This window comes from Camelus dromedarius, chromosome 26 (assembly GCF_036321535.1).
Source record: "Camelus dromedarius isolate mCamDro1 chromosome 26, mCamDro1.pat, whole genome shotgun sequence".
NCBI classification, from domain to species: Eukaryota; Metazoa; Chordata; class Mammalia; order Artiodactyla; family Camelidae; genus Camelus; species Camelus dromedarius.
The window spans coordinates 2,953,758-2,973,595 of NC_087461.1; the positions used below are offsets into that span (position 1 = coordinate 2,953,758).

Sequence of the window (19,838 nt, forward strand, 5' to 3'; positions counted from 1 at the left end):
AACTGCAGGGGGAAGGCACCGGGACTCTTTCTCTAAGGAGGTGCTGCGTCCTGCATCTCGAGACGGGAGGTCCAGTCACCAGATCTCACTGGCTTCCTAGAGACAGCCCTGAGAACACAGCCCCATCACCTTTGGTAACTGGGATTTATCGCACATGAACAATTCAGCGCGTACAAACCTCGCTTTAGGTCATCACTTCCAACCTCTCTTCTCCCGAAATGCTAAGAACGATCTAAAACGCTTCCAATTTGCCTTCGCCTGTGGTGCAAGTCCTAATACACAGTGACCCAGTCACGGGGCCTTGGGGATCTAGGAGCGGAGTCAGAACTAGCTCTAAGGCCATTCACTTATCAGCAGGGTAGACCCCTCCCCTTCCAGTTTCTGCACCTTTAAGCCCCGGGGGGAGGGGGCGGGACTCCATGTTTCCTAGCAACCGAGCGCCGTCTCCTGATTGGCTGGTCGCCGCGTGGCCGCCATTTTCAAACCCCGGAAGATGGCGGCGGCGGTGGCGGCGCCCTCCTGACAGGAGCCCCTCTCCCGGCCCAGGCGGTCGGGCGCCCTGCCGCTCCCTGCGGGCCTCCCGGGCACCCGGCCACCGCGCACCCCTCCGCACCATGGAGCCTGAGCTGGCGGCCCGGAAGCAGGGCCGGCCGCGGAGGCGAAGCCGCCGGGCCTCCGGGCTCAGCGCGGGCGGCGCCACGGAGCCTTTGGCCGACACCCCCGGGCCGGGACCTGACGGCAGGTGAGCGCGGGGGCGGCAGCGCCTGGGGACCCGCGTGTCCGGGCGGAGCCGGGGAGGGGGTAGGGGAGGGCCGGGGAGCAGGTGAGGTAGGGCTGCGGAGGGGCGGGCCGCTTACTTTCCTTCTCCCCCCCCTCCCTCCCCTCCCTCTGCTCCCCTCCTCTCCCCCCTCCTCCTCTTCCTATCAGTCCTCCTCTTCCTCCGCGTCCTCCCGTTCTTCCTCCTACCCCTTCTTCTTCCTCTCCTCCCCCCACCTCCTCTCCCCTCTCCTCTCCCTGTTCCCGCATTTCCCCTCCTCTTCCTCCTTCTCCCTCTCCTCCTCCTCCTCTTCCCCCTCCTCCTCTTCCCCCTCCTTCTCTCCTCCCCCCACCTCCTCTCCCCTCTCCCTGTTCCCGCACTTCCCCTCCTCTTCCTCCTTCTCCCTCTCCTCCTCCTCCTCTTCCCGCTCCTCTTCTCCCCTCACCTCCGCTCCTCCTCCTCTCTCCCCTGCTCTCCCCCCTCATCTCCCCTCCTCCCCCCCAACCTCCCCTCCTCCCCCCCAACCTCCCCTCCTCCCCCCTTACCTCCCTCAGAAGGTCCTCTCTCCACACCTGGCAACCTGGAATTGGGGTGATCCCTAAATGCCAACGAGGAGCTGGGGGTTGCGGAGAGGAATTGCCACGGGAGCCGAAGGACTTCTAGCAGAAGCCAAACTTCTAGCCTAAAAGCAAGCATTAAAATAAAATGTTTTCTGTCCAGTGATGTTAAAGGGATGTTAATGCCTCCTACTATACTTCAATGAAAAAAAAAGTTGAAAAAAATGTTTCGTCGGGGCCAGAATCCCTCTTTTCGAGAACTGGCCAAGTCGGTGAACAGAACGCAGCTCAGGGCTCCAGCCTCCTGGGTAAAGAGATGGAAGAGGATGGTCGCTGACTTTTTAGCTGTTGACACATTTCACACTGTCGGTGTGTCTGCAAAGGGTGGACAGTAGATGCGGGTTTCTGTGTCTGGAAGAGGAGCCGTGTGAGACAGTACTGAAAACAAACAGCATTGGAGGTGGTAGGTCCCAGTGACTGGTTGGACCTGTCATCTTTAAGGTTATGTCCTCATCCATAAGTGGGGGTTATAATAGTACCCCCCCATAAGTTGTGCAGTTCAGTGAGATAATGCATCTAAGCCTGCACACACAACGCTCTCTCCAAATGTTAATTGTTGTTTGTTGGTTTTTATCTATAAGACTAATTCCACATCTGCTCCATCTTTTCAGAAGTCCCTATGGTCCACTACACATTATTGCTTGAGATAAACTGCAATTCCTTAAATAATTTGCATTCCAGTCATGCCTGCATGTGCCAATCCGTTTTTGAGGGCAAGGAAAACACTTTGATCAACTCTTACAAACTCACTATAAGTTACCGTAGAGAGAGCTAGACTTTTTCATTAGATACTGATCTCTATATTGAAGTTTAGGATAATCCTAGCCTGAAACCTTTATACTGATTACAGCCTGTATGTAAGAGATAGTGTGAGAGCAGAAACAAAGAAGTCATGAGAGGAGTTACCTCACTTGTATGGTCTGGTACGCTTTACGAAGATGGTGTTGAGCTGCCCTTCTGCCGTTTATAATTACAGTTCAGCTCTTAGTTACTTGCCTTAATGGAGGAGGGCAGTGACACAAATCCTAATCTCTGAAAATATAATTTGGCTTAAGAATGAATTAACAGGATGATTTTCTTTTTGAACATCAGCTTCATCATTATAATTATGCTTCATTCAGACTAAATCTAGTTTCCTGTAAAAATAATTTACATAGTTTGAAAACGCACCAAATAACGCAAAGGGAAGTATGTTAGAGGCCAAGGAATAATCACAATGGGGTTGATGGGAAACACAGTTTCATATACCAAGCTAGTTCCTTCAGGTATCAGTTTAAGTTATGGCTTAAATATTGTAACTAGTTGGATACATGAAAAAAGGAGATTGGACCAAAATTCTTATTTCAGCCTTTGAACTCCCTTTAAATGGACTGTACTCGGGCTTTTCTAGAAAGGCCACTTTTAATGTTTTATGAAATTAAAACTTTTTCCCACAAGGATTTAAAATAGCTATTACATTTTGAATCTGACCCCTGTGAAAAAATGACTTATGTGTCTTTCCAAGATCTTTGAAAGTTGGCATTGACTCACATGCTTTCCGGGCACAATTTGTTTTTTGGGTTTCTGTTTTCCATGGGTATTCAAAATAAATAGGTACTTGTTACTGAAATAGGAAAAAATAGCATACCGCAAAGCTGATTACAGCTGGTGCTGGAAAGAATCTTGCCATCCAGTTGGAAATATTTTTCCAGTTTGCTGACCTGTTTAAAATTCCTAAGAGCTAAGTCTTTCCAGTTTTCAAACATCAAATTCATTCTGAGGTCAGTGTGGACAATTCAAGGGAATTAAGAAATAAATAGCTTTGGCTTTCTGTTCTCCTAATACTTGTCTTATACCAGAAAGGAAGTGTTATATTGAGTATTTTAAGTGCTACCACGATTACTACTTTGTAATGAATATTTGTGTTAGATTAGAAACAATCTTCTGAAAAGTCGTTAACTGCTGCTTCTCAACCTAGTCCCCACTGATGGCTCTTTCCAACCATGTAGCACATGACAGGGCTCACCTAGAGCAGTGTTTTCAGGAAGTGTCATCTGTGGATGATACGGTGTGAAGGCCCAGTTTTCCCTGTAGTCTTTTGGCATTTGCTTATACTATTATCTATGTATGCTATAATACTATATGTATTCTTCAGCTGTATGAATTATAATATATTCCCATGTCTTAGTGTTTTATCAAAAATCACACTGTTTTCTTCATTGTTGCTTGACTTTTCTGCAGTGGCAAGGAAAATCATCAGTTCCTTAGGTTATCTTGCTCCACTAAAGAGGCCCTCAAAAAAATTCTTGAACTCTAAACAATTATTTAGGAAATGTTTACTTTAAATATCTGAAGATCTCTCTCCATCTGTTTCTAATTACTGTACATGGCATCATATTTCACTATGCCAGGAGCCTTCATAATGAGGGAGGAGAAGGAAATTTTCCTACCAGCTTTACAGGGAGCCCTTCTTCTGATCAGCTTCTCCCCTCCAGCCTTGCTGGTGTTCCTCTGTTGTAAGCAGCACGGAGCTGCCTCTTAACTGGTCTTCCTGATCAGTCTTGTCTTCTTGTTACTAAGAATTCAGTCGCTGAGAGCTGCCCCACATATTCAAGATCAAATCCACACTCTAAGGGTTATATGTAAGGCCCTTTATCATGATCCAGCCCATCTTAGCCCATCTTTATTTCTTTTGATACTCAGATGTAAGAAACTGCAGCTTCCTGAATGTAAGCCACTTCACTCCCCCTGAACAGGTACCCTTTCCTTTGCCCTCAGGGCCTTCCTGGCTCGTGTATGCTTAGCTAATTGCTATTTCTGTTTGACTCAGCTTTAGTGTTACTCAAGTATTCATTCCTCTGTGAAGCCGCTTTGATACTCTCTTTCTTCTTGGAGCCATCTTCCCGTGTGTTCCTTGTCAAAATGTAAACAAACTCCTGCTTTATGTTTAGCGTAGGAAACTACAGAGGCTCTTGTGTTTGATATAAGCTTGTAAATTTCCGTAGAAATAACTGCCGTCGTGGTGTTTCTAAAACTTACAGTGGCATCAGGGGTCAAGGGTGAGAGAGGGAGTATACAAAGGGACAATGGCCTGACAGTCCAGGAAGCTAAGCAGTAACTTCTGTAATAATCGGCCCCAAATGGCCAGGACTCCATCGGTAACTGCCAGCCTCCCGAATTTTCATCCTTGCTTCCAACTTGGAGCCAACCAGAGCAAGTCACACCTGCACCTGTGAATCACAGAGGATGCCCCAGTCCCGGTCAGCCCGCTGGCAGCTGCCCCTGCCGACAGCCTCCAATCAGGGAGCACCGAGCCGCCCCTTCTCCCCCAGAAATAAAACCTTCTCATTCCTCAGCTTGCCTTTGAGTCCCAGCTGCCTTGCCGTAGCACGCTCTGAAGAAACTGCCTTTGCTTTTCTGTCCGTATAGTTTATAGACCTTATTTCCTGTGCTACCTATGTTTTATGATTTTCTACATGTTTTATAAGCAGAGGTTTATATTTTTATAAAGGTGAAGACAGGTTAAGTAAAGAACAAAATCCCAAATTTTAGTCTCATGAGAGATGTTTGTCTCAGATACTGTCATTCAAAGCTTTTTATTCTGTTTATTAAATCATAATTTTTAAAAAAAATCAGTACATGAAAGAGATTTAAACATCAAATACAAAATAAATACATTTAGGTTTTAAGGTTTTAGGTTGAGTATTCTTTTATTCTTGTTTTTAAAATATTAAGCATGAATGTTGAGTTTTATCAAATAATTTTTGTACCATTTACTGTTTTTTATTTAACCTATTAGTGTAACATTATATAAATACATTTCTTATTACTTGACTGTGTATGTGGTGAACTGTTGTGGTGAATTACTTTTCATAAAATGCTCTTAATCTGTTCACTAATTTTATAAAGGCTCTTTCACTTTTGTAAAGTTTCAAAAAAGTGGCCAGAACTTACACCCTGGTTTTTCTGGGTTTTTTGGGTTTTGTGGGTCTTTTTAATATACCCTCCTTATTTCTACAATTGGATGACTAATAAGGCTACTTTGAACAGTTTTGAAACTATGAAAAAGATAGCTTTTTATCTGTCTAGTGCTTTATTTTACTGAAGTTACTCAGTGTATTTATTGTTTGAATTTTCTGTTAACAGATACTCCCTTCGGAGAGGTAGCTCCTTCACATTTTTAACACCTGGCCCCCATTGGGACTTCACTTTGGTGAGTAGGCACCTGGGATTTTTATTTCAAGACATTAGACAGAAATAATTCCTGGGTTGTCTTTCTGTCTGGTGTACAGCTCAGTTGTCTGTACCTCCCGAAAACCTTTAGGTGTGGAGTTTCTAGCACCATCTTTGTCAGCCTGATTTAATTCTTTTCTGCTAAAAAAAGAAATTTTTATTTCAATTAAATATAAGATATAATTTGAAAAGTATTGGCTCTATTCATCTTGAACTCTATGCATTTCTTTCTCTTATTCCTACCAGTGTTAAAATTAAGAGAATATGTTATGAAACATGAAGTTTTTTTATGTACATACTCTAACAGCTTTTTCTTGGTTGAAAAATACTTAAATGATTATAGATAACAAATACATAATGAATGGATGATTTTCTGTTATTAATCATCTTATTCTAGAGGGACTGCTTCATTATTTTTAGAATGAGACTTCACAGAGGCATCTAACCTTGTGCAAAGTGACACCAGAAAATTGAGGAGTTTTTGTAATTAAACACTCATTATTTCATAATACCCCTATAAATAAAGTATGTACAAAGACAGCATGATTCTTACGCTTTTCTTATTTGGGGGAAACAGCAGAGATGATTCTGTTCCAGTCAGCCAGACCTTGCTCGTGTGCACGTGCTGACGATGTGCTGCTGGGTTCGGCACCGCACATTTCACTTAATTCCATCCTGTTGTATTTAATTTATGTTTCTGTTGGGGACTTCTGTTCAAGATTTCTGTACTCATTTATGTACATTAATTGGTCGGTAAAGCATTCATAGCAAGAGTCTTCTGATTTTAATGCACTTGCACATTTTCCTCTGAAACTTTTTTCATTTTGGTCCCTTCCCTTACTAACTGAACCTAAACTTAAATAGAAAAACTGTAGTAGAGAATTGTCTCCAAATTTGATTTTGCAAGCCTATCAGCAAAAATATTTTGAGTATTAATTACCCTAATACAGTCTTTTATCATGTTTAGGTACATTATAGCTATTGTCTCAAAGCACAGTACTCACTTCGGGTGAGGTTAATGATAGTGGACATAAATCTGTATGTCAAATAGTCAGGACAGTTTCATAGCTTGGGGCTGACTTCTAAATTGGATGTGATTAAACTGCCACTGTCTTTAACTCACGTTTGAAAATGTAGGTGATGGTGAGCTCATCACGTGTATGTTACATTTTAGTAAAGCTTATTTTTAAGGATTGAGAAATACATAGAAACAAAGTGCTTACACTTTCCTCCTGCACTGCAGGGAAGGTAACTTGCACGTCTTCTGGGATGGGGACATCTCACTCAGGAAAGCACTTTTGTAGAGGGCTCTGTGACAAAAGAAATATCTCGCGTTCATGTACTAAAACTTTTGAAATATGATTAAGGAATACTAAGAGGGAGATTTATAACTTAAATACATAGTTTAAGAAAGGAAAAGGATAAAAACTAAGCATCTAACTCAAGAGGTGAGAAAAAGAACAATAGAGTAAATCAAAGAAAATAGGAGGAAAAGTAAGAGCAGAGAAAGTGACAAACACAGACAACACACGTAATGATGAAATGTTAGAGACATTCCCCTGAAGTTAGAAAGCATGCCGTCATCATGTTTAGCCAGCACTGTAGTAGTGCTGCTAGCCAACACAGTAAGACAGGAAAACAAATGATACAAAAGTTAGAAAGGAAGAGCCAGTACGATTTCATACTTAGAGACAATACAATTGTCTATGTAGAATATGCAAGAGAATATTAATAGCAACTATTAGAACTAACAAGAGTTTGAGCAAGACTATAAAAATTACAAAAATCAATCAATAGAATGTGTGTGTGTGTATACACACACACCCCTAATATATGTATATGTATATTATATATGTATACATGTATATATATGTTATATATTATGTCTATATATATTATATATATGTATGTATACATATATTAGGGGTAAATTTTTAATGATGCTTTTATTGAAATAAAACTTAAAACTAGGAATAAACCTATGAAAAGATCTGTGAGACTTACTCCAAAGGTACAGAAATTACACAGCATAATATGGGTGCAGGTCTAGATAAATAGACCAATGGGATAAAATCGAGAGCCCAGAAACTGAGCCACATGTACGTGAGCACTCACTGCATCGCAGGCTGTGTGAAGGCGGGGTGCTCTCAACAAGGGTATTAGGTGCGGGGGCAGTTGGCTGAAGCACCTTGTACCACATACGTACAAAACTACATTCTAGGTGGGTTGAACATACAAATACGGAAAGCAGAACTTCAAAATATTTAAATGAAAATACACTAGAATATTTAAAAGTCTGTCAAATTTCTTTATACAACTGCCCCCACATGAGCATGGGTACGATTCTCTGTAAGTACATAAGGGTGACCATGTACATGCTTTATTCCCATCAGTACGATCTGCTTTTTGCTTGGCAGTGTCCTCCTGTGAAGGTCCTTCCCTCCCCAACTCCACTCTGACCCGTCAGCAACGCTGTGTGTGTCCCTCTGTGTTCTGCTTGTAAAATCATTTACAAATTATATTATTCAAATAATATACAAATACATATAAATATCACATACAAATAATATATGATTATATTATTCATACTTGTCTGCATCTTCTGGATATAACCTTAGGATCAGTAAGGACTTCTTGAGTTCTGTCATTTCATTTTTTTAGTTTTTCCCAATTCTGATTTACAGTGTTCTTTCATGTCCTGTATCATTTTCTTAAGTCTTTTAGCTGAATTTGAAATACAATGTTACAGGTTTGCTCTGCTGCCTCGAGCATCTCCTTCTGAGGTGACTTCCTTCCCTGTAGAGATGTTATTCTGTCCCTTATGCTCTTTTTTCTTAGAGTTACTGTGTGTAGGATTTGACTTGGAGAACTTTCTGTTCATTTAAATGTGGATTAGTTAGTTTTCCTGAACTTCTACAAAGAGGCTTGGTTCAGGTAGCTTTTCCAACTTTGTAGCGCACCCTCTTTTGTTTTCATGAGGGCTTGCTTCTGAGACTTCCAGGCTTGATACATTTTCTCCACTTCTGTGTGGACTTTATTTTTCCTTTTCTTTATTTGCTTTTTCTCACCAGCTTCTCCTCAGGTGGGGCCAGCACCTGGGAGGGAGCCCTGGCTGCTCAGTTTGGAGAGTTCAGGAGAACGAGGCTATATCACAAGTAACCTGAAACGTTAATCTGAGATGTGGGAGAAGAAATGTACTTAAGGATTCTTCTTCAATACTGATTAAGGAGTAGAAATTAAAGACCTATACACAGTTTTGTCACTGCTGGTACCAGTAGGACTGAATGCAGGTGATGAGTGATTACTGGAAGGTACTCCAGGGACGTGCAAGTTCATCTTCCACCTGATAAATCCTGCTTCAGGCAACAAATCTTAATTAACTTGGGCCAGAAGAAAAGAAATTTTTTTTTCTAGTGGAGATCCCTCACCTCCCTCCCTCCGTAGTATAAATAATATGTGTTCCTTTTCTTAAAAACTTACTGACTTTATATATAAAACATCTACATTTTCTCTAATAAGTATGGACTTGACTTACATGAGAGTTCTGTTCTGAAAAACTTTACATGAGTGAGGTTTTAATAGGGTGGGATCACTTCACAACAAGAGATGGTTTAGTCAGAGGGAACTTTTTAGACAGTAAATAATAACGTGCTAGAGATACTTTATGAGCATCCCTCAAAAATAATTTTCTTATGAATACAGCCTAAGACTTCACTTTTTAAAAGTGATTTTACTAGTTGTTTAATGGAGTAACATGCATTCCTTCTAATTAAGAATGAAATCTTTTCTTTCTTATAGAAAAGAAAACGAAGAGAGAAAGATGATGACGTCGTCAGCCTTAGCAGCCTTGATCTGAAAGTAAGCCTCGCTGCTCTTGCAAAGAAAAGCAGTTTAAAATACGCAGTGCTTTGTTTCTGTGCTATAAGAATAATGGAAGCTGATTCTTTTGTTTTTGGGGAGTTTTTGCATTTCGCATTTTTAAGGGTAACACTGAGTAACACTGGCTCTTACAGATACCCTCTTTCTTCTGCTCTACTTCTTTGGTAAGAATGAGCAGAAAACCTCCGCCAAAACAGTGCTGCGCTGTGACGGAGATCACAGCCCACGCGCCTAGGGAGACCAGGCCCGCCGCGGGGGGCGCCGCCGCTGGGGACGGGGCGGGGCGGGGCGGGCAGGAGGGGCAGCGTCCCCCGTGCTCTCGCCCACGCCCCGCTGCGTGTGGCCCTGTCGGAATCGGGGTTTTATGCTCAGTCGCCTAAATGTTAAACGTTGGCTTCCCTTTGCTTCTCTGGGCCCAAGTGCTGAAGCCCTGAGGGTCTCACAGCTGTTCAGTTTGCCACTGTCTGACCAACAGAAAGGTTTTGGGGGAAACACGGTCTCTTTTTTTGGTGCACGTTGGGTTTTCTGTTTCGCTATGCTAGTTGCTCCATCTGCTTTTTTTTACTTTAAGGAGTGAAGATCTGTCATTAACATATTGAGTAAGCCAACAGAATGATAAAGCTGGTCAAAGGATATAGGAAACGCTGAAGTATTCTGGTCACTGAGAGAGAGAACGATGGGATAAGACTGCTAAATTGGATACAAAACAGATGAATACCCTCATCTTCATCGCTGCCTACAGAACATATTTGCATTGCTCTCAGTTTGCTGCAGTTAACATTTACCCTTACAGATCTGTAAAAAGCAAAAAAAAAAAAAAACCCTAATCAGTTGCAAATAGTGAATCAAGAAAAGGGTATACACCTTAGAAAATGAGATTCTCCAATGAAGAGGCATTCAGGAATCCTTTTGTCTGGTTTCCAGTTTTGGATATTTTATTTCTAATTTTTTCGTTAGTTTTATAACCTTTCTAATTCTGATTTATGTTCCTTCATAGCTGGTTTTGGAATAGTTACAGTTTTTGTGAGCATGTTTTCCTACCATGCTTTCACTTTTTGTAGGGATGTTATTTTTCCCCTTATACCTTGTTTTCTTATAAAAACTTTGCAATGGATTTAACTACGATTCTTTTTTATTGGCCATTGTTATGTGAAAGTAGTTTTAGAAAGGAGGAGTTGAGTCAGGAGAGCTTTTCCATCTTTATGACTCTGAAGCTCCCTCTTCTGTGGTCTGTAAGAAGTAAGAAGTATAGATATATTTCCCGAGTTCTCCAGGACCTGTTTTTCTCCTCAGCATTTATTTGAACTTTCTCTTTCCTGTGTATCTGTAACCTCTGTTCTGTTGTGTTTGAAACCTGTTCCCAGAGCTTGTGCCACAGTGGAGGGCTTTTGTCCTGGGGATGAGCTTGGAGAGTCCCAGAGGCTCAGGCGTTCCAGCCACACACCCTGCTGTCATTTGAGCACATCCAGCCCTTGTCAGTGTCCGCTGCTGTTCTCGAAGTGGCCTGCCTCACTCTGCAGCTTGGGCCTCTCCTCTGCGCAGCTCTGGCAGACGCTTTGTTATTTTTCTCTGCTCTTTTCTAGTACCGTATACGTCTTACCGTTGTTGCCCATTTATCCATATTAACTTGTGCTTTTGGATTCATGGAGATGTGCACCTTGTTACACAGGCTGAGCATACTGACTCTGCGTTTTGGTTTTGCTGTCCTTGTTCTATGTGTTTTTATGGAAGGATTTAGAAAAATTGTAAAACTGTGCTGCTGCCACTGCCTTATTCCCAGAATTCTGCCTCATGTTGGTTTGTTCCCGGGGTGGTGAAATTCCTTCATAGCTGTCCATTGCTTTAAAGGTAAAATCCAAATTCACCTTTCCTCTAAACCTAATTTACTTTTAGCAGATTTTATTGACATTGAATTTGCTGGAATTATTTGAATTACTATCATTTTTTGGATAAAATATTACGAGATAATACTCATCAACTAGCCAAAGATAGGCTTCTATTGTCCTTCAAAATTAAGTACATTTTAGGGCAATAGTCATATATTTGCATATACTATTATTAACTTCTTTAGATTGAGGAATTATATTCAAAAAGGAAATCCTTATAAAATTTTGGTTATGCTAAACACACGTCCAGCTGCACAGAGAATAACGCAGTGATGTTGTCTCCATGCCTCCCAAAGCTAAGGATTCATGTACAACTACGATAAGGAAAGAATGAATTTGAAATAATTCTTTACTGAGTATCATCTCTGTATACTCAGAACTCCACTGGAGTCTGGTCTAAATTCTTTATTTTATTTTTTTAATTCCACAAACGTTCATGGAGCACCCACCATGTTCCAAGTGCTGTACTAGACCTTAGAGATAAGACTGTATACAATCAGGAACCAGGACCTGTGACAAAATCTACTCCTGCAGAGGTGACAGTAGACTGTGCAGAAATACCAACTGGTCTAGAAGGCGGAATGAGAGTAAGAGAAGATGTTTTGGAGGTTTTGATTTGGGTTTCCATGAGGGCAAATGTGAACTGGGGAAACCAAGCTAGGTAGGGAAGGGGCATCTACAAACCCCTGCAAAGAGCTAAAATCAGTTAAATGTTTAGGGAATGATAAAGAGATGATTTGGAAAGATTCAAAGACATATACGAGGAAGAACTAAGAAATGAAGTCGAACGGAGGGTCAGTTGGCCACTGAGCTGAAGGCTGTAAACAACTGGCTGAAGAACTGATGGCTCTCCCATGAAAGTCCACAGAAATAGCATTCTGGGTTCTTGCACTGACTTCCTGAAGTGCGGCCCTTCCGCCTGCGGAGAAGGTATAGGTTAGTGAGGGCTGGGAACAGGCGAGAGGCCCTGAGTTAGGGTAGCGGCTGTGGAAGCGAAAAGAGCCTTCATGGGGCTCCCTCCTTACCCGTCGCCTCCGCTTGGTTAATCTTTCTCGGAGAACTCGTTCCCTCAGCAGACCCTTCTGTCTGAAACTGAAGGCTCCCTAATCTGAACCCTCAAGACAGATCACAGTCCTGGTTTTCTGTCTTTCTATGCGGTTGCTTCCAGAGATAGAGCCTTGCTTCTGGCCTCCCTGCCCGTAGCCTCTCGGTGGCACCGCACTGCTCTTTCTCCTCAGCGCCTTGCTTGCGTTCCTTCGCAGCTGTCCACTGTTGCGATGATAAAGCCCAGGTCCTGTGCTTAACGTGGAAGCCCCGTTGCAGCCTCCAGGATCTCTCCTACCGCACTTCCCGTCCCCTCCTTTGCACCCTGTTCCTCTTCACTCCCTTTGCCTGCTGATGCCTCTATCCTCTATGCAGCTGTTATGTCCAGGATCCTCCCCAGAGTCTAACTTCTGTCCCAGGAGTCCATCCCTCACCAGCCTGGGAGGTGTGCCCTCTAGGTAGGGAGAACTGAATGAGGAAAGAGCAAATTAGGATTTCAGGAGGAGGAAAGAAGTCAGCAGTGAAGTTCTGATGATCACAGAAGCCTTAAGCTGTATTTGTACCTTGAAAATAATGACTAGCTGAAACAGGTACTCAACCCTGGCTGCAGGTCAGAGGCACCTGGGAGCTTTTAGGGGAAGAAATGTGCTGCTGGGCCCTATCCCAGACCGTATACAAGTGGGGAGATGGGGTAACGAACGAGAGAGAGTGACACTGGGACCCAGGAACATCTGGAGACTTTTTTTGGTTTGTTTTTAAGCCAAGGTTGAAAACCACTGGGTTTGACATTCATAAAGTTATTCTTACCCCCCAAAACAAATAACTCTGCCAATTTCCCAACCTCTGTTTTTTGCATGGACTTTCATCTAAGTACAGCAGTTAATATGTAATAAGCTAAATGTAATCAGTTTGTATGCTCATTTGCTGGCTGTTGCTGGAAATTATTCGCTTTATTTACCACTCTATTTCAGCCGCCTAGCCACATGACCTGATACAGAACAGGTACTTAGTAAACATCTGATGAATGAACAGATGAAGTAATGTAGGTCAAATGAATGAAGTAAGACCTTGGACTTTGGCACGCACGTAACATGGGCACTGTGTTCTGGATTTTGCCTTGTATCGCAGAATGAAGAATTCTTCTTACATGAAGAATTTAATACTAACGTTAGTTATCATGTAATGGATCATTGACTATTTTGTCGTGAGGCTGTGATTGCTTATCAAATTTGTCTCTGAGTAAAATTTCAGCACTGTCCTTTATCAGGTTGCCTTACTACCAGAGTATGTATAAATGTATTTATTTTAGAAAGAACACATGATTTGTTTTCCAAAGGTGTTTCTCAGCTCTGTTTCTTAGCAGCCTTGCCTTTTTCTTCCAATAGGAAGAGTCACAAGTGACTGTTGACTTTATTAATGTGAAATAATACTGGGATGAGTAATACTGAGTCATTTTCTACGACTGAAGTTCTTTAACTCCGATATAATCAATGATCAAAAAACAAACCAAAACACTTCAAAAGAAATGCTTTAAAATATATGAACGTTTGGTTCTTTTTCTAAATGTTTGGATTTGGGGAATCTCCTTTTCTTAAAAGTTAAAAGTATACTGAAGTGTTATATTTTGAGTATTGGTGTATGCTGCAATTTTAGATTAAACATAATAATAAATTACATATTTTACTCCTAAATGACTGACAGGTAATTGGTAATTTTCCTGAGGGACAGATATGAATAGTTTGAAGCTAGCTGGAGGCTAAAGCTGGTGACTTCACATAACTATGGCTGTCTTACTGCCCTTGTCTTGCATTTCGACGTAAATGGCTGCCCTGTAAAAGAATAAAACATTGTTTCTCTGTTTCTCCCCCTCCTTTCCCTCACATTTAAAAAACTATGGTGAAATATACATAACATAAAATTTACCCTTGTAAGGGTTGTATGCTGAACCTACAGCACGTCTGCAACGTAAATAAATATACCAGATTGTTTCCCCAGTCTCTTGCTTCTGTCTCTTTATGGTATCATTTATCTGATATTTTTGTAGTTTGAGGGGTTCTTTTGTTGTTGTTGTTAAATGGTTTGTTCATCCTGCTTGGCATTCTTTGGACCCTCTTAATCTAAAGAGTAATATTTATTTCAGATTTGCAAACTTTTCTTGCTCTTTAGTTCATTTTCACCCTTTTGCTCTCTAGCCTTTGCTTTTAGAACTCCTATTCACAAGATTTTGGAACATCTGGAAGTACTTCCTATGTTTATGACTCTCTTTTATTCTTCCATCTGTGAGTCTTTCATGCTGTTCTCTCGAAGAATTCCTCAACTTCATCTAATCTGCTAATTTCTCATTAGTGTCTATTCTGCTATTTAGCCTGACTGTTAACATTTTTATTTTGACAATTTTTTATTCCATAATCGCTACTTCTTAGTTTTGTTTTCTCATAAGTCTTTTTTTTTCATTAATATATTTTCCTCTATTACTTTTCTGGGGATGTTAATTGTATTTCTTTTAATGTCACCTTCTATTTGCTCTGTTAACTAATATAAAATAAGCCATAAATCAAATGAAATTATGCTACGGCATTTAGAGGTTATGAACTCTAACTTTTGGACCTGTCATCAACTGTGTTGCTAGTTGTGTGACTTTGTGGAAACTGAGGCAAGGCTTGCATGCAGGTGGTTTAATGTGGGTAATTAAGGGGCTGGGAAAGTGAAGCCAGGAAGGAGGAAAAGCCAGTCCCAGGTGTGTTGTTGACTTGGCAGCTGGCCCTCTGAGGAGCAGCCGGAGGGGAGGGTTTCCTCTCCTGCTCTCACCCCCTGTCGGTAATGTACTCCCCAGTATCTGTGGACTGTACAACCATAAGGCATTAACGAAGCCCTAAAGCAGAAAGTAAGTTGCGGAGCAACTGATGGAAAGGTTGAGGGTGTGAGGAGGGGATGCAAGTTCAATACTGTGCATTCGTTGCACTAGTCAGACGTGCTCAACATTCCATGAAATTCAGTATTTTGCAGAGACTTCAGGGTAGTGGCCAGCCACAATCGCTACCGAAGCTGGAACACAGAGGAACAGGCTGCAGCCTGTGCTGCTGCACGAAGCCCTAGGTGATAAGCATCTCGCTCCTCCGCCCGTAAGAGAGTTCCTCACCCTGGCCCACGCTGCAGTGGCCTGCCCCTCCTTTGTCCTTGGGGAGTCTGACTCGTAGTTTCTTTTCCTTAGTTGAGCTGTGATGGCTACAGGTGCCCTTTGCAGCAGAGCCAGGTTACAGAAGGGAAAACCCCACATCTGGGAGTGACATTCAGAGGGAACAGTTCTCCTTCCACCCCTTGATTCCTGGGACCCAGTGTTGGGGCTGCTGAGGACATAGCAACATACATGGGCTGTTTCACGTGTGTCACATTCTGAGGGACAGTGCTCCAAACCTGCAGGGTTTTATCCCTGAGCTGCTGGACAAGAGTGAAACCTTTAGTAAATAATTGTCTCATTCTGTCAACTGGTGAAACCTTTAATAAATAATTGTCTCATTCTGTCAACTTTCTGCTTCTAGATAAGGAGTGTATGGAAGAACTAGTGGACCAAGTAATTATCTTTCCACTGTTGCAACTCCTTGGCTGTAAAATAAGTCCCCAAGTCCAAGGCAATATTGGGTGGGCCCTCATGCAAGTAAAGCAAGCACTGTACGTTCTCTCAGACGATGGTGCTGGCAGAGGCCCTGAAGACAGAGAAGGAAATTCAACATCCAGTCGAGACCTCAGTTCCAGCCAGGATGAATCACTGCCCGCTGTGGAGGCAGGGGGCTGACATCATCACCCAGCCACCAGGTCTGCTCAGGGGGTGGTGCTGTAAGCCCAGGCTTCAGGATCATCTCTCAGCTGCTGGCAGGCTGGGCATTCATCAGTGGCCACGTCTAGATCAGCCTTCATAAGAGAGAGCCCCTGCTGGTGGCCCACACGTAACCTTGTGCCCGCTGGCATAGCTACCCTCTCTGTGGGCCTGTCGTGTAAGTGAGGGGTGGTCCTGGAGACACAGGATAGAACAGTCATGCTCACCTAGCACCTCCGTGTACTCTCAATGAGCATTAACACGACACAAAGACCCTACAGCTTTGTGCACACTCCACAGGTCCACCTATGTGCCTCTTCTCCAAAATTTTTTGTCTCAACAAGTCTTGCTCCTTCCAAGCCTCAGACCAGTCAGCCTAGTCCGTACCTGTGGTCCTTATCACCATTTCATCAATCAGTGACCCACTTCCAGAATCCCATCCTGTGTATCTAATCACTAGGGCCAGTCCTCCTGTTGGTGTCTCACGGGGTTCCCTCCAGAAATCGGAGCCTGAGACTTGAGCTAATTGACAGGTAGTCTGTTGTGAGGTGTTGTTCCAGGGAACAAGGAGGCAGCTGATACAAGTGTCTGTTAAGCCGGTCACTGCTATGGGCAACTGAGGCTTGATTTTGCTGGGACCTTCTAAAGAGCCATGTAAAGGACGCCACAGAATTGCCTTCTCAGGGGGCTGAAGAGGGAGCTTCGTCCACTAATGGCTTCTGTGATCCACTGTCAGTGGTCGTTGCCTGGGGTGTTAGTCCCTCACACTTGCAGGCCACTTGTGTAAATGCCATGCTCCAGCATCCGAGAAGCCCAGGTGGAAAGCAGGAGATGCACGGTGCAGCGAGGCCAGGTGCTGTCGTGGAGCTGGTTGCCAAGCAGCAACTGGAGTCAGAAGTGGGCTGAGAAAACAGGAGGCCAGGCACAAGGCTGGGCACGAAGCACGGTATCGCTGGTCCCCAGGGTCTGGCCTTAGCTGAGTTTCGGGAGGAAATCCCACTCAGCATTCTGTTAAATACGCATAAGTGATCTTACATGATACTGGCAGTTGTCACCCTGTGTCCTTGAGATAAAAAGTCACCACTAACAGCACCAGTACCCAATTTTATTTGCTATTTGTGTTATGATTGCAAAAAGAACCATGGTTTTCATAATACCAAACTTCTTAGCCTACCTGCTATTCTGTTTAGTTTTTCTAATAGTATTTAACTGATCTGAGTTGATCTTTTCCCAAAATATTCTTAGTAAATCTTGGATGTACTCAAAATTTTAATCCAAATGATTTTTAAAACTCAAATCCACATACAACTTCATTACTAACTTCTCTCATACTCATCAAGTATAACTGCCTTTTGGGGTGTTGTTTTTAACTCATTACCAGATATCCTGGAACTCTGGTTTTCCAGGAGTTCCATTTTATTAGTATTTCAATCAGTGTTTCCTTTTTTAGTAATATTTGAAGATTGGTTTTAAGTAGCCTATTTTTGGAGAGATACATAGTAGTTATTTATAATCTTGAGCTCTAGAGTTTTAAAGTGGAACATAGTTTTTTTATATTTAGAAAAAAGTCCTTAAAGTGTTTCTTGTGAACTGTGGAATCTTTTTATATACTTGTGTGTTATTTAAATCTGTATTTAATTTAGTAATATAAAACATGAGAGTTACACAAGGGCCGCAGATAAAAATTTTACTGACATCTAACATGGAAAAAAAACAAAGTGAAAAAAATTGCATTTCACAATGTCTCTTGCAGAGGGCAGCAGAGAGCTAAGATTTTTGTGTTTCCTTTACCCATAATTTTCCTATTGTAATTTTCAGTTGGTGATATTGTTTCAGATGAAAGTAAACAAAAACAAATAATATCAAAACCAAAAAAGCAGTAGTTACTCTTCAGGTCGAATTTGTTTCTAAATTTCAGAAATCTAATTTCACATTAAAAGGGAAAACAAAGGTAAGCAGGCTACTAGTCCTTTTCGTAAAGAGAAAGGAAACTTACCTTTCTCTTTACCTTATTCATATTTCAAGGAAGAAAGCACTGAAGGCTCCACACATACAGAAGAACAGAGGCTATAACTAAACCAAGTCTTGGGAAACCAGTAATTTTACCAAAAACTTGCATCTTTAACAAAGCTGCATTATTATTTTTAAATAACTCAGTTAAGTTTTTAAGTTCATAAATACCAGGTTTCCTGCACAAAGAAAAGACACTTAACCAACCTGTGCCTCAATTATGCCAGGTATAGACAGTCACAAAAAGAGTTGCTGTTAGTAACGTGCTCATTGATGTCAACCATCCGATGAAATAGGAGCGCTTCTAAGACTTAAGCAGCTGGAACGATCTTATTATTATCTTTTTATTTACCCTCTTATGAGGCAGGTGACCTCTCTACTGTTTTTATGGTTTCCTTCTCTGTAAAATGTTGGCAATTGTTTAGCAAAACTAGCCTGGGACTAGGAGACTCGGGTTTCAAGCGCAGCTCTCCTCCTGACTCAGAACGACGGCCACGCAGCCTGAGCCCTGAGCCGCAGACCTGCGCTGACGGCGCTCCATCTCCCGACAAGTTTCCTAAACCCTCTGAGTCCTGCCTGCCTCCATCTGTATGTAAAATGAAGGTAACAGTACAGACGTCATGGAGTTGGTTAAATAAGGTAACGTGCAGGAAGCGCCCGGCACGGTGGACAGACTCACGTTTCCCTCTCGTCTACACCACCGGCCGGTTTCCTCCGGAAAACACTGAGGTGGATGAGTTAGTGATCACAAAGCCCTGGGAGTTTGTGGAGCATCGTTCGAGTCCAGATTCTTGCGGGCTCATCACTCAGAGCACTAACTGAGCATCCCACGTGCCTCGCTGCTTTGATGGATGCTCTCTGCCACTGTCTACATGATATTTAGCTCCTGAACGTCCAGAATGAACCTAAGATTCTAGGTTTGGTGAGCTGGGGCTTTCATACTGGGACTATCCCTGTTAGACGCTACTTGGCTCCTGTGGGCTTTCTATTTTTACATATAAAGACTTCTACCTTTACCCCTTGGATCCTTACTGAAGGAAAGAAATGAGAGAGAGCCTTTCCCCTCATTGCCTTGGCCATTCCTCTATCAGAACTAAATAGAAAAAGTTTGGAGAAAGACATCAGGACAGAGGCCCATGAGAACGCCCTGGCAGCTTCTTTCCTGACTCCCACTCTGCGAAAGTCCTTTATTCCCTCATGAAACTCAGTGGCTGTGAAGCGCTGGCAGCCACTTTTTAATAGATGAAACTAACTGAACCAGACTCCTGGGTTCTTACCAGGCCTGAGGGCCTAGGCAGATCAGTGTTCTTACCTGTAAAATTAGAGAACTGGGTTCCATGGTCTGTCTCTACGGTGCTTCCACATGGATGCTGTATAGACCTGAACTGTCCACCACAAACAGCCAGCCCCTCCACGGCCCGGGTGTGACCGGGTAATAGAACAGATGACGAAACATAACCAATCGCCTTTTTTCAAAAGTCTCAAAGCAGAAAGACAAATTGTTAACATTCAGTTATTAACATTAACTGAATGCAAAACACATTGGTGTTTGTAGAAGGGCAGCTTTGGGCCTTCCTACAAGAAGTAACACTGTCCTGCAAACCTTAGGAAATTGGTTT

General features: G+C 42.5%; 1 protein-coding gene across 1 annotated transcript in view; it reads left to right on the top strand.

Moving 5' to 3' along the window:
* Positions 1–514: 514 nt before the first annotated feature.
* Positions 515–19,838, top strand: part of NET1 (neuroepithelial cell transforming 1) — a 33,434-nt gene continuing 14,110 nt past the window's right edge. The window contains exons 1-3 of the mRNA XM_064479294.1: positions 515–742; positions 5,500–5,566; positions 9,385–9,444. Coding sequence (XP_064335364.1) covers positions 615–742; positions 5,500–5,566; positions 9,385–9,444 — 255 coding nt within the window. The 5' untranslated portion in view covers positions 515–614. The remainder of the gene's footprint in view (positions 743–5,499; positions 5,567–9,384; positions 9,445–19,838) is intronic.